Source organism: Passer montanus, unplaced genomic scaffold (genome assembly GCF_014805655.1).
Source record: "Passer montanus isolate IOZ18808 unplaced genomic scaffold, ASM1480565v1 scaffold39, whole genome shotgun sequence".
In the NCBI taxonomy this organism is placed as follows: domain Eukaryota; kingdom Metazoa; phylum Chordata; class Aves; order Passeriformes; family Passeridae; genus Passer; species Passer montanus.
In genome coordinates, this window is record NW_024368707.1 from 1,998,084 (window position 1) to 2,011,917 (window position 13,834).

The window sequence follows — 13,834 nt, forward strand, 5'->3', positions numbered from 1 at the left end:
TCATTTCCTGCATCCATGCAACTTTCATTACCAGTTTACAGAATCAAACTCCTTTAAAGTAACTTGAATTTGGCAGCTGAAATTTCAGGAATCAAAAATCAAATTCCTCTTTACCATCCTGCAAAATCATTACAATCAATTTAATTTGAAAATTTTTATGAAATAAAATATTTGTTTCAATGCTATAATTTTCTACTGTGCAACTTCATAAAACACAAATTTCATTTCAGATGGAACCAATATAGTTACAGGATGTCATAGGATATGGTTCCTATTGCAAATGAGCTGAAGAAATCAGAAGAAAGAAAAAACAAAATTACCATATTTGAAAAAGTCAAATCCAGCTTCCATATTGCTCCACTTGTATCCTGAAGAAGAAAAAACATTAATTGAATATTTTCAGACTCGATTTGGAAATAAAACTGTACATGGTGACTTCTTAAAAAGTCCTTAATGATTATCATTGCAAAACAAAAATTACTAAATGCAATTATATTCGTCTTATGAATCCCATTCATCACTTTAAGGTAATAGAACTTGGACAATACCTTTTGGCATTCTCTTATTCTTATGCCAGAGTCTCACACATTACTGTACACTAAAAACACAGCACAGCATAACATAGCATAATTCAGTTGGAAGGGACCTGCAAGGACCACCTTGTCCAACTGCCCGCTCACTTCAGGCCTGACCAAAACTTAAAAGTAAATCTTTAGACACCTCTATATATGCCTCTTAAACATTGACAGGCTTGGAACTTAAACCACCTCTCTAGGAAGCCTGTTTCAGTGTTTAAAAAAAACCAACAAAACTGTAGGCAGGTAGGTAGGTAGATAAGAAGATTATTTTCTATATATCTAGAATACTGAATTCTACTAAAAAGAAACACTCTCATTTGTAATAGACTACTGCTGTTCCTCATTACCAGCATGTTCCTCATTTTGTTTTTCTCCATAAGGATGCATGTACCTGAGTGTGTCTTACCTGAGCAAACCAGAAGGACTGTCCATGGTCATGAATTTTTGTAATGAAATTCAGGCTGACATTCTTGCCAAGCCAAAGTTCATTCATAGGCTCCATCTCCACTAACCCTGTGTCATCCACAGGATCAGCAGTATCTACTACCTCAAAGTTCCACATCTTCATGGCATTGGAATCATTAAAGAAAAAAAAAGCTTTTTATATAAAACCAGGTTGTTTTCATACAAAATAAACATGGAAAATCAAAATCTTAAGAAAGCAAAATCACTGCTTTGAACATAACCTAGAACAGTGACTGGAGCTTCAATTCAGCCCTGACACTAGCTGAGCTGTACATAGCAGCTTCAGAACTATGCAGAATAAATGGTATCTGTGGGCAGTCAGCATGGCTCATACTGAGGCAGCACAAAATAATGGGAAGTCTAACCCTTCCATGTCCTGCTCTGTAGGATAAGGACAACATATCAGTTAGCATGCTCATAATCAAGTGAATTTTCCTAAGGGGAAACACCAACCTATAAAACACAACAACAGTGCTTGAAACCCTCCACTGTCTATAGGTCAGTATGCCATTGATTATCTGGGTCATTCCACACATCAGCAGAAGACACATCATGTCCTCCCTTAAAGAGCAGGCAAATAAGACTGCTAAATTCTTGATCATTTACAGGGAGATCAGAAAGTGGTGTTATGCATAAGGAAAACATTTTGACCTTAATTTATAGAATTATTTGCTAACTTCGGGATGCTTTTTCTTTAATTTTCCCCATTTTAGGATATGTATCTCTGAGATGCTAGTTAATTTCTATGTTATTTTAACATTAATAATCTGAGCTTTTAAACACTCAGAAAATTAATTTCAAATATTCCTGTAGTTTGCTTTTAATCTTTTAGATAACACCACCTGTTAATAGGCCTGGAAATTATAAAATGTTAGAATGTAGTCAGGAACAAAACTGTTAGAAAACCACTGAAGATAGTTTTGATTTACTAAAGTAAAAGCTGATTTATTCATTCCTATTGAAGAAGGAAAACTGCATGCCATGCTATCCAATTCAAACACATACACTGTTCAGATGTACTCCTATTTTCTTTGTTCTACCAAATAATTTTCAGAAAGAAACTATCCTCCAAAAACCTGGTAAAGGAAATACATAATATTTACCTGCTGACCACACATTTTCACACCCAAAGGCAGAGCAAAAGAAAAACTCACCCGAATGACACCATCTTTTCCAACAGAGTAAAGTTCTCCTTCATCAAAAACTAACTGGCTGACAGGGCCCTCATGACAAGGCTTGTGTCCAACTTGACAGAGCTCTACTTTAATGAGTCCACCTTCCCAAAGCAGCAAATTGCCCCACTCAGTTCCTGAGACAACCTTCAATGTAAATGAAGAGAAGTATGTAAGCACCTGCATGTCATGCAGAAGCACAGGCAAGAACACAGCTAACATTTGTGACTTCCTTCCATGAAAGCATTAAATCAATGGCAAAGTACAGACATTTCCAAGAGATGTAAAGGGTGAGGAGGTTCAACTTTTTAGCAATGTGACACAATTTGCATGCACTGAAATTGGTGACGACTGGGACCAACAGTCTCTTTGTATTTCTGTACACTAATGTTTTCATATTAGAAGACACTCAGCTCTAAGCCAACACATATTTTGTCTGTGAATTACAACACTAACTATTTTCCAATTATTACAAAGCAAGACAGGGATTTGGGGCAAACTGATGGCAACATTTTCTTCTCAGAGCAGTGCATCATGGGCCTGATTAAAAACATTTTTAAGCAAATAGTAATCCTCTAACTTACAAAGTAGACTTTATATCAAAGCCTAAAAGGGTACATAGTATTTTTCTTCTGGTCACTTTTTCTCACTTACCTTCCCATCGGGCAGCTCCACAAAACCTATAATGTCAGACACTGCTGTTTTTCCAAACCGGCCCAAAGCTCCTTGTAACTTGAGACCAGTTAATGTGAGAGCCATCTTCCAGAACCTGAGTACAGAAAAACACACCGCTCGCTGATACAAGATTTCCTAAACACTGGTCAATCTCTCTTAGGCATTGCAATACTCTCACCAGGCATGCCTTGCTCATGTATTACTCCTTTTGGAAGGAGAACTTGGGGTTGTTTCTTTTGAAAATTATATAAAGCTTTACATCTACACAAACATTTCCCTATACTACTCCTCTGAAAAAGCTAGGAAAAGGATTTGTAATAGGCAGAATGAAGATTAAATTACTATTTAAAATTAAAAAGTGTAAAATCCATAGCTACATCTTTCTAGCTACAACCAATACACATAGTTAGGGATATCTATTTTATCCTTGCTGTGGAGTGTATGATGCTCAGTTTTGTAAATACAAGGGACTGAGGACTTCATTGAATGTCATCCAAATCCTCTTGTGGAATTAAACTGTATTATAAAATCTCACTGAGCCAAAGGTTTAATCCTAAATATTAGTGTCTCCTGTGTGTGCAGGAGACATTACTTTTAAGGTAACTGTTGGAAATTGTAATTTGAGTCCACATTTGAGTGAAAGGTCACATTTATCATGTAATAAAAGCTATGTCAGAGTTTATTTGTAGTATTTCAGCTCAAAAGAAAGTTTATAAGAGATTTTGTTTTGTCAGATTTCCATAAATAATGCATTCTAAACTACACTTGTTCTGTGTCTAAATAAATCATTCGTTATTTCAGACCCATCTTGCAACCAAACTATAAAGCAAATCTCAGCTCTTGATCTGATTTCCCCATTAAAATTCAAAGAAACTTTAGAAGCATTATAATTTTTAAGATATCATTTTTATTACAACAAAATCCCACTCATAGCATAAGACTCTGCTGTGTTAACATTTAAGTACTGGATAAATACAAAACACAAAATGAATGTTTAAAGTCATTGGGTGTTTGAGCCTTTTTTATAAAAGGACCCATTAACTTAGCAGGGAAGGGAATGTATGGAAACATCTTTTGTAGGCTTTTGGTGCGATCAGAGGGTTCCTGATCCATGACTTGGCAACCAGCTCCAATGGCTGTCCAAGGAGTAGATGAGCTCAAGAAATCAAAGACAGAAAGCCCAGAAGGTAAATATCCTATGTTACCAGCTAGAAGACATGTATATAAAGGTATTTTTCATTTCTTCTTCCCAGTGCTTGTTGAAATTACAAGAATGGAGCCAGAGGTACTGACATTAACACATCCTATTTGGATCATCCTATTTGGATAGCAAAGATATTGAAAGATTTGTTTGACTGGCTGAAGGATTTGAAAATCCTCATTTTTATAATTGTAAGGGCCAGGTAAAATAGCATTCCTCATTAGTACACATTTGCTAACAATACATTCCTGTTAGTCATCTCCTATGTATTATGACTGCAGAGGTGTTATGTATTAATCCTAATCAGCAAACCTACCTGATGTGTCCTGATCCACCTGTAGTTAGATGTTCTTCATTCTCAGCAGAAAACATGACCTTGTAAACATCCTGTGCAAAAGCTTTTGACCTCAACAGAGTCTCCTCTTGTTTCCAGTCCCAGATGGTCAACATGTAGTCAGGGCTGCTCCCAACACTGGCCAGAAAAGTGCCAGTACGGTTGAAATCACCATAAACATAGGCCATCTCTGTTCCACCTAAAGAAATGTACAAGCCCCAATACACATGCACAGGAAAGAGGTAGAAATAACACAAAAATCTGCTCAGAAGTAGCTCAACATTCACTGAAATTATTTTTTATTCAATAGGTAATGGCTTTAGGTTGGCTATCTCTATCAAATAGAAATTTCTTCCCATGCAATAATGAAAAAACTTGAAAACAATTTTTCTATTTTTGATGTGAAGGACCAGAAGGTTCTATTTCCTTCTAAACTAAAAATGATCCACTACTCCATCTGCTGGGATCTTTAAACACTAGTCCATCTGTATAAAATAGAACATTTTACACTACCTTTCAGTATTCTGTAGGGCCTCACTGAAGGATATGTGTAGATGACAATGTTTGGCTTCTTTCCTTTTTCTCCTACTGCAAAGTACTCCTTACTAGGGTGTGCCTTGAAAAAGCAGAAGTCTTGTTGCATGCTGTAATAACACCTTTGTCTTTATTCTGATAGTTATTGAATTATTGTATTCATCAGTCAAAACATACTGCCATAAATTCTAGATTGCATTTTTCCTTGTTTACTCTGAACAACTGTCAACCTATTGCTTAATATCAGAATGAAGCCACTATGCACACAAAACTGTATATACCACATATATAGTGGAATTGCCACAAATGGTGAAACAATCTGCTTTGTGATGCATCCTTTTACTATTCCTACCTCACTCAACCCACTAGCTAATCTTTCCATAGCAGCATTTGTGTCAGCAGCCATCTACTTCAGCAGACAGCTGCAGAAGAGCTATCCTGAATGTACACTGATTCCCCAGAAAAGGCTGCTTACGATGAAGCAAGACAGTCTGAGGCTGGTAGTCTGAAAGCCTCGCTCATGTGCAATAATACTGAGAGACAGCAGAGCTTACACATGGTAAGATGCTTCAAATTCAGAGGCAGAACTTGACACTTGAACCTCTTGATAAGTTTATTAGAGTGAAACGAGATACTTTTTATTTGTTTGGGAGTTTGATTTTCTAAATTTTAATTGCAAGTAAGATTCTATATTAGTATCAGTTGTGATTAGGACAGATGAAATGTTGAAAAAAATCAAAGAATTGCTATGAGCCAAAAGATTTAAATAAGAATGTAAAAATAATCCCAGCTGGATTTGACAGTCATTTTAGGTAGCTGAGCCTGGGACTAAGGTGTGCAGATACTCTTTCTCTGCCAATTATACTGACGGGATGAGAAGCCCATGCTGCATGATCCACACATTTCTTTAATCAGTACCATATACTTTCTTATGTATATGAATGTGCAACTGTAGAAGTCTCCCATATCTGGCAACCACAACCAAGCAAACATTTTTCTCCCTAGAAAGTGACTAAAGTTCTTAAACAAGAAACAAAAGCCATACTGTGATAAACCCAATGCCACCGCCACAGCTGCTCCGGATGTGTTTCTGATACTTAGTTTTCAGGTTCTGGAGGATCACCTGGTTGCCTGCTACATACCCTACAGTATGTCTATCCATTACCATCAGGTTTACAGGTCTGGTACAGTCATATCCAAAAGAATGTCTGGGAACAGTCCAATAAGGAAAAGATTAGACACTGGCTTTCTAGACAGTTTACTAAGTGGATAGAAATGCTCAAACTGAAACTCAAATGGGAATACTGAAACTAGTGACTAAGCCTGATGGCAGGAGATAATTTTCTTCAGCATACAGTGAAAGTAAAATATACCTTGATTATAACTGAAAGGAAGGCACAAGTAAAGGCCTTCTGAAGTTCATATACCATCTTTTCATCTCCACTGTGGGTACATCTCTTGCTTCTACTGGATCATTTGGAGCTGCAAGGAATTAATATGTTATCTATGCTCTCTTTTCAAATGAAACGTAAAAGATGTGCATCAGATTACCAGGAACTGTTCTACAGACAAAAGATCAAACCAAGCAAGTTTTCAAGCTCACTTCTCAATTGTTTACAGGCAGATGTAAAAAAGGGAAAGTCCAATCTTCAATAGCGACTGAACTGTGTCTGCAGAGAAAACCACCACCACATACAAAAGTCACGTATCATATCCCACCCTACCTGACCATATGCACCAAAGAGTTTATTGTAGCTCTTAACTGATGGGCACCACTTCCTTCATTCTATGAGTTTAGATCTCCCAAGCACCAGAATACAAATCTACCTGGTTCCTTCCTCACTTCTCCCTTATGAGGTACAGAGGAGCTCTTCTGCTCTCCCCTCAGCTTCTTGGGGAACCCCAGGGTGGGTACAGAGAAAGGGAGAGCTTTGCAGGGCATATTCTTATGCCAGTCTTCTGCCTGGTCCCATTAGCTTCTCCATGATCTAGTTCTACAGCAGTATTTATGATAGGAAGCACTATGCCCAGCAAGAAATCTTTATGAGGTCAAGACAACACTTAATATTAAATTCACCCAGAACCATAACTGGCCAGAATCTTTACCTGTGTCTCAATCAAAGGTATCCCACTAATGCCACATAGGCTACTCCAAATTTGACCAATACAGTTTTGAGAAGGTATATTAAATATCATTAGCTTTGAATTTGCACAAGCTCAACAGAAAGGATACTTAAAAATAAGAAGGTCAGTGGGTATCTCAGTGTCATCAGTGGCATATGGTCCTGAATATACATCTTCATATGTGTAGAAGAAAGTATCATCTAATTTCTTTTTTACCTCCTCAGGCCTTTTTTGTGGTTCTAAAGATACTTGAGTATTATCTTGTTCGTCCAAATTGTCTTCTGCACCTCAGAAGTGGGAACACAACAGAAATTTATATTCACCATATGTTTTGGGTTAGTTGCTGATGTTTGCACCTAACCATAAAAGGGAAGGAGTCATAATTCTTTGCCCCATAGCTCAAAACAAGGGTTCCATGTCTTAGTAACAACTACTTGTCCTGGAACAATCTGAGACAAATACTCCTTCAGGTTTTTAAAAACTTCACTGTAAATATTCAAAACTGAAGAATTTAAACAAAAAAATTGAGACTGTTTGAAAAATACTGGTTTTAAAACTTTAAAGCTTACTAAAGCAGTTCAGTTGAGGTTTGCTTGATATTTAGGTCTCTACTTTAAAAACCAAGCAAATTTTAAAGTGTCTGTTTTCAGCAGCTATTGAATGCACATTGTTGCACAAAACAATTATTAAAACCACATATAATGGACTACCAGAGACACCATTGTCCTCAAGAAAGCAAACTGCTAATGTGTGACCCAGTGTAGTTCCTCACTGGATTGCAATGCACAATACTGTCAACTTGACTTCCAACTAGTCGTAAGCACTTGCTAAAAGTAGTTGCCAGTTGGTTATCTCAGGTTAAATCTATTTTGTAAGCATTTCATGCTGTCCTGAATGTTTTCTCTCCTAGGTGGGCCATGAGAAACAAGCAAGGCAAAGAGCAAAGTTAAGCCAACTGAAAGGGAGCAGAAATACTCAATCACTGTAACTGACTACAGTCTGAGGTTGTTAGGCTGTTCCTAATAATAACAACTGTAAAAACAATGAAAGCTAGAACATATGGGAGGTTTTAAGTTATTAGCACCATCTCCTCAGTGAACACCTGCTCTCAGCAATGCTCTCAATGTCTGACTTGCTCCTGTTCTTCCTCCTGCTCCTCTGCAGTTGGTGATTCGCTTGAAACACTAGTTTTGTTTTCTTTTGCAAAGTATAAATTGTATCACTCTCTTAGGTATGAATTCCTTTGACTAATTTGCTCATACATGCCATATTAAATATATAGTTCTGTAGTAGTAAAAGAACCTCCTCTGTCCAACAACAGACTTCCTGCTGTTTAGCATTAAGTGTCAGGAGAAGTTTACTTCCAAAAACCAGTAATTTAAAACTTAGGGGAAGGAAAGAAACAAACACATCCTATAACAGAAAAAAAGATGCAAGAGGATGACCAAACAAACGCCAAAAGTAATGTAGCAATGCATCAAAAATCCTTCCAAAGTGGATTTGTTATTCATGCTACCTGGATCTAGTGTGTTAGATGACATGCAGGACACCTGAAATAGACACTGGACAGGCATTTCAAGATGAAAAATATGTTAAAAAGGAAAATACTGACCTCTGATTGAAAGAGTCTGGTGGAGTTAAATACCTGATTTCATTATTAGCTATAGAGACAGGTCTAAGCAGCAAAAATTTTCAGGGGAGGGACTTTGAGAGCTGAGGCACAGCAGGCACAGCAGGCACAGGGCTTAGTCCAGAACTTCACTATGACCAGAATAAAAATAAAATTTGGCAACACCAAGAGCAGGAACTGGAGCTGAAGCAAGAAAGGGGTGAGTGGTGGAAGAAGGCAGAAGTTACTGTAGGTTCAGTACTGAAATCACGATATAACAGGCAAATACTCACCAGTGGGATCTGCCTCTGCATCTTCTGCTGGTTCCTGTTCCATTGGAAAAGGTGGATGTTTTCTCTCCCTGGTGGTGGTAAAGACAAACGTTTAGTATTGTTAACTTTATTTGCCATTTAGACCAGTCTCATTTCCTCTCAAATGCTTTGAGATTCCCAAAGATGCTATTTGTCTTCTGCCTGTACACAAATATGTATAACCCAAAGATAGGTCTTACTTTGTAGAGTGAATTAATTGGCTCGGGTTTTAGGACTCCAGGCTCTGAATAAATTGCTACAGCAAGACTTTAATCTAAATACTGTGTAATGGTGGGAACTGACATTATTTAAATGTGTTGAGGTTATCTTCAATATAGTGGGATGAGATCTGCTTTTGAGACAACAAGGCTATTCCTTTACCTTTGTGGTGGACTTCACAAAAATATCCAGACATAGACATTCTGAGATCACCTAATATCTTGAATGGAAAAGCAAAAGAGATAACTCTTTAAGAAAAAAGTACTTTCTTCAAAACATTTTATGATAATGGAAAACAAATTTTAAGAGTTAACAAATTTTTTTTTTAAATTAAACATCTTAATAACACCCCTCCCTCATATGATTTTCATCTTTCAGATTATCTTTTTCAGGATGCTACAATTTTCACTAGTTACTGTTTTCCTCTGAAGTGAAAAAGGTCCAAATTTGTCATATAAAAACCAAACACAATGACCATTTTTACAAAAGTCTCAAAAAGAAGGAAAAGAGTATAAGCATTGCTCTTACTGTGAATTTTGTCTGCCTTTTGATTTCATATGTGTTCTCCATTTCCAAATGAAACACCTCAAAATGCACATTGGAGCAACTTTGCATCAATATTACAGCATGAAAAAAACTATCCAAAATGAGAAAATTCAGAAGTTGTGTATAAAGAAACATGAATACTCAGAAATATGGGCAGGATGCAAGCAAATCCCTCTTACTTTATAATCCTGACTTTGATACCACTAAGAAGTCCCTAAAAACGTATTTCCTGTTTCCAGCTCCGGGTCAGAATCCATTTGGAAAAAATATTTTGAGGAATTTCAGGCTTTTTCGATATTTCAGGAAAGGCAAAGTGTCCTAACAAAATGCCACCCACAAGAAGGACAAAGAGGACAAAGAAATATTTCAGATATGTCATTCTTGCTGTTATATAGCCAATCTTCATCCAAAAGTCCTGACTATCTGCCAGAATCTGACTTTACTGCATAATTTCACATAAGAATTATGAATGAGCTTTTATCCTTTAGGAGTGCTGAAAAAAAACTTGAAAATAGACAAGCAGAAAGTTTTACATTTAGAAAACAAATTAAAAGAAAACAATTGCAATATATCTCAATAGATTTAAATGAAATTCATGAGTTCTTAATGGGGTAACACAACTGATATCAATGAAGTTGAAGAAATAGTTATAGACTATTTGCATAAATAGATAGTGGAGGGTTCAGAGACCTGAATTCTAATTCCGAACCCAGTAATGATGTGCACATTTTGTATCAGCCATTTCACCGCTGGCTGTCTCAGTTATCTCCTGTGAAAAATTAGATAATAATACTTACCCATCTTAGCGAAGTGTTTTGATATCCACAGAGAAAAGAGCTATAAAATTTCAAATTATTTTAACTAATTAGCAATCATTTATCTTCTAAAAATTAAGACTATCATAGTTTTCATTATAAATTAATTCCTATCTGGAAAATGCTTTAGGCTGAAAGAGGATATGAACATTTGCACTTGTGTTGATATCTGGGTCCTAGTTAAATAAAGATACTGCAAAGTCTTCTGTGCAATTTTTGTGATGGCATTCAAGTACTGTGCCAAAGCAAATTCTGAATTTAAGGACTCAGAAGAGGCTCAAGGGGATAACGTGTCTACTTTGGCTGCAGATTCTGGGTTTCATTAATTGGCTGATCCTGAAAACTCTTGTGCAGGCTCACCATGACAAAGGCATGCATCTCCCTAAATGCTGATTTTATTTTCCTGGGAGGAGTTGGCAAGGCTTTTTTTTGCAGCAGATTTCCTTAATCAGAAAGATTTAAGCCTTTTGATACTGAAAACTGAGACAGTGATAAGTAGAATTGGTGTGACAAATCTAGTGAGAAAAAAAGTCAGCAATCATAATTTTTCTGCTAATGACTGACCAGGGCAGTAAATTTTCCTCCAAGTCCTAGTAAACCAAGACACTAACTTGAACTGATCCACATCAATTTCATCATTTCCAAGAACTCAGGAACTCATTCCAAGTCAGGACTGAATTAAAATTATCCTTGTTTCAGAGGACAGTGCTACAAGCTGGGAATTTCAGCGAAGTTCCACTTTCTTTCAAATTGCCTTTTTCTTAGCCATGTTCTCAAAAGCCATAGAATAGAGAAAATGTGTTCATTCAGGTGTGCAACTTCAGTTATTTCAAAACTAAAATGTTTGTCGATTTTGGTGCCACACAGAATCTTTATATATGGAAGCCTCTCAAAAATTCTCAGTAAATTTGGATATTAAGTGATTTCTCACCTCAGATATACTGTCTCATTTATTCAAAATACAGCATAATTAAATCAAATGAGTGTTTATTTGCTAAACAAATTCAGCAAGATGACACCACTTTCTTTCTAGTTTGTCATCCTACACTTTTCTTCTTTCCAGAAAAAAAGATGTTTAAATGTGTAAGCCTCATAAATGCAGTTCTTGCCTTCATAAACACTGTGACTGACACTTCAACTGCATTAAATACAGGAAATTAAATAATGATCAAAATGCAGTCTACAGTTTTACTTCAGAGAACAGAACATATCTAACAGTTATTATAAGCTGTCTCTGCCCCACCATTAACTGTTTAAGTGTGCTTAAATGACATCACCTATCAGCTTTTACATCCACAGAAGAGTGATCATCAGTTCGGACCAAGAATTCAGTTTACGTAGAAATAGAGAACTATTACTGCAGAATAAAACTGCAGTGCTATTAGTACTAGCAATAAGCAAGAGATCAAAAAATTATAAAATTATGTCTACATTGTGCTACTTCTGTAGGATTTTATTTTTCTGATTAACTCCAAAATGTGTTAATGTTTTTTTGTAGAAAAGCTTTACCCACTGAGGGGCAAAAAAAAAACCCCAAAAAACAAAAAAACCCACCACTTGTTCTTTCTTTCAGGAGAAATTGTATTATTCCTTTAGTTGCTTTCATTCCACATGAAGGAACTCAGTTTGTCCCGGGAACTCCAACCCTGACTCCTCTTAGCACTGCACTGTGAGCCTTCCAGGCTGCACTCTCTGCACTTTCTGACCCAGGGCTAGCACTGGTCTAAAACACAGCTGCAGCATTTGGGTTTCATGAGGATTATCTGCCATAAGGAACTCCATACTGATCGTCTCTTCCCGGGTGAGGCATCTTCAAGTCTAGCTCTGCTTTGGATGTGTCAGGTTTCTTCCCATCTGCCAAGTCCTGTTTCTTTAACTCACTTTCAAACATGGTCTCCTCAACACTTTTTTCTGAATCTTTAATTTCTTTTTGAAAAACAGCAGACTATCTAACATCTTTCTCAGTACTCCTTTTTGCCTTGAGACCACATCAGAGTACATCAGCAATTTACTGGGCTGCTGATGAGTGCAAAATGGGCAAACAGGAGAGTCTTGCAAAACTTATTTTCATTTTAAAAAAATCAGTCTTATAGTGTTTATATACAAAAATAAAAATATCCAAGTGTAAATCAGGCATAAAAACCGATGCTGTCTGTATATCACTATCCATCAACACTAGAAAATTAGTAATAAAAGTCAGTTTAGGCAATCAACCCAAGATCCCATGGAAAAAATAAAAAGTACTAGAGAATATGGCTTCTCTTACAACATCTTGAAGATTTGAGAGCAAGGAGAAAAACAAAAAGCATCAATTCTCACAGCAGATAAGTATATAAATTATTTAATAGTCAGAGACTGAGACAGCAAGGATAAAGCTACAAAGCTATAAAGGATCTAGACACATTGTCATAACCCTATTGTCTCCCTTCTCCCTCATCAGAGAGCAAAAAGAGATGAACTGGAGCCCTGCTATTGTTTTCCTCACTATTACTATGTTGCACACATGCAAAGTATTTTCCCTTTTCATTAGCAGAAATAAATCTAACTCTAATTTATAATCTTACACCTAAAGTAGCCCTGGGTATGAGCCACATATTCTAGCTCTGCCACATGCAAGCAAAAGTTTCAAGTCTATTGAGCCTGCCCTGTGAATAAAAGTTACAAGGTTTCTACTAAGCAGAAATAAGAGCAGGTGACATCACCAGTTACTTATTAACTTACAGTGTAAACAAAAATCATAAAAATGAGTACGAGAGGAGTACCACAAATGCAACAGACAATAAAATTAACTGCCTCACACATGGTGAAGAAAACCCAAGTCCCACATTCCAGATTAAGTAGGGGACTGTCTATCCCTGCTGAACGACACTGATTCCTGTTTAACGGGGATAGCAGAGGGCAGGCAAGGGACACCTGGCGGTCCGCAGGGCGGGCAGGGGAGGGAGCCTCGGCGGGCCTGGGGACGGTGCGGGCACAGCGAGGCCCCGGGGGGCGCCGCCGCCGCGGGGCCGTGAGGAGCGGGGCTACCGGGAACAACCCACGGCACCCGCGGGCCCTCCGCGGGCGGCTGTGCCCGGACCGGCCGCGACCTACCCACAGCCCCCGCACCTGAGCCCGGAGCGGCCGCGGCCTCCCCACAGCCCCGGTACCTGGGCCCGCTCCGCCGCCGCGCTCCCGTCTCCAGGCAACTGCGGCAGCGGCGCGGCGCCCCGGGAGCGCAGCCAGCGGGCGGGTCGGCGGCGCCACCGGGC

General features: G+C 37.8%; 1 protein-coding gene across 10 annotated transcripts in view; it reads right to left on the reverse strand.

Annotated features, from left to right (window-relative positions):
• Window positions 1-13,749, reverse strand: part of CFAP44 (cilia and flagella associated protein 44) — a 41,133-nt gene extending 27,384 nt beyond the window's left edge. For 7 of the 10 annotated variants that reach the window (XR_005628525.1, XR_005628524.1, XR_005628523.1 and 4 more), the window contains exons 1-11: window positions 13,733-13,749; window positions 9,385-9,442; window positions 8,986-9,053; window positions 7,193-7,370; window positions 6,005-6,167; window positions 4,939-5,041; window positions 4,408-4,624; window positions 2,870-2,984; window positions 2,198-2,362; window positions 985-1,140; window positions 321-368 (exon numbers count right to left, since the gene is read on the reverse strand). Coding sequence is in view for 6 of the 10 variants with exons in the window: in XM_039718159.1 (XP_039574093.1) it covers window positions 321-368; window positions 985-1,140; window positions 2,198-2,362; window positions 2,870-2,984; window positions 4,408-4,624; window positions 4,939-5,041; window positions 6,005-6,167; window positions 7,193-7,370; window positions 8,986-9,028 (1,188 nt within the window). In the remaining 4 variants the exon portion in view is untranslated. The other 3 variants (XM_039718160.1, XM_039718161.1, XM_039718163.1) reach the window with 3 other exon arrangements.
• Window positions 13,750-13,834: the final 85 nt, after the last annotated feature.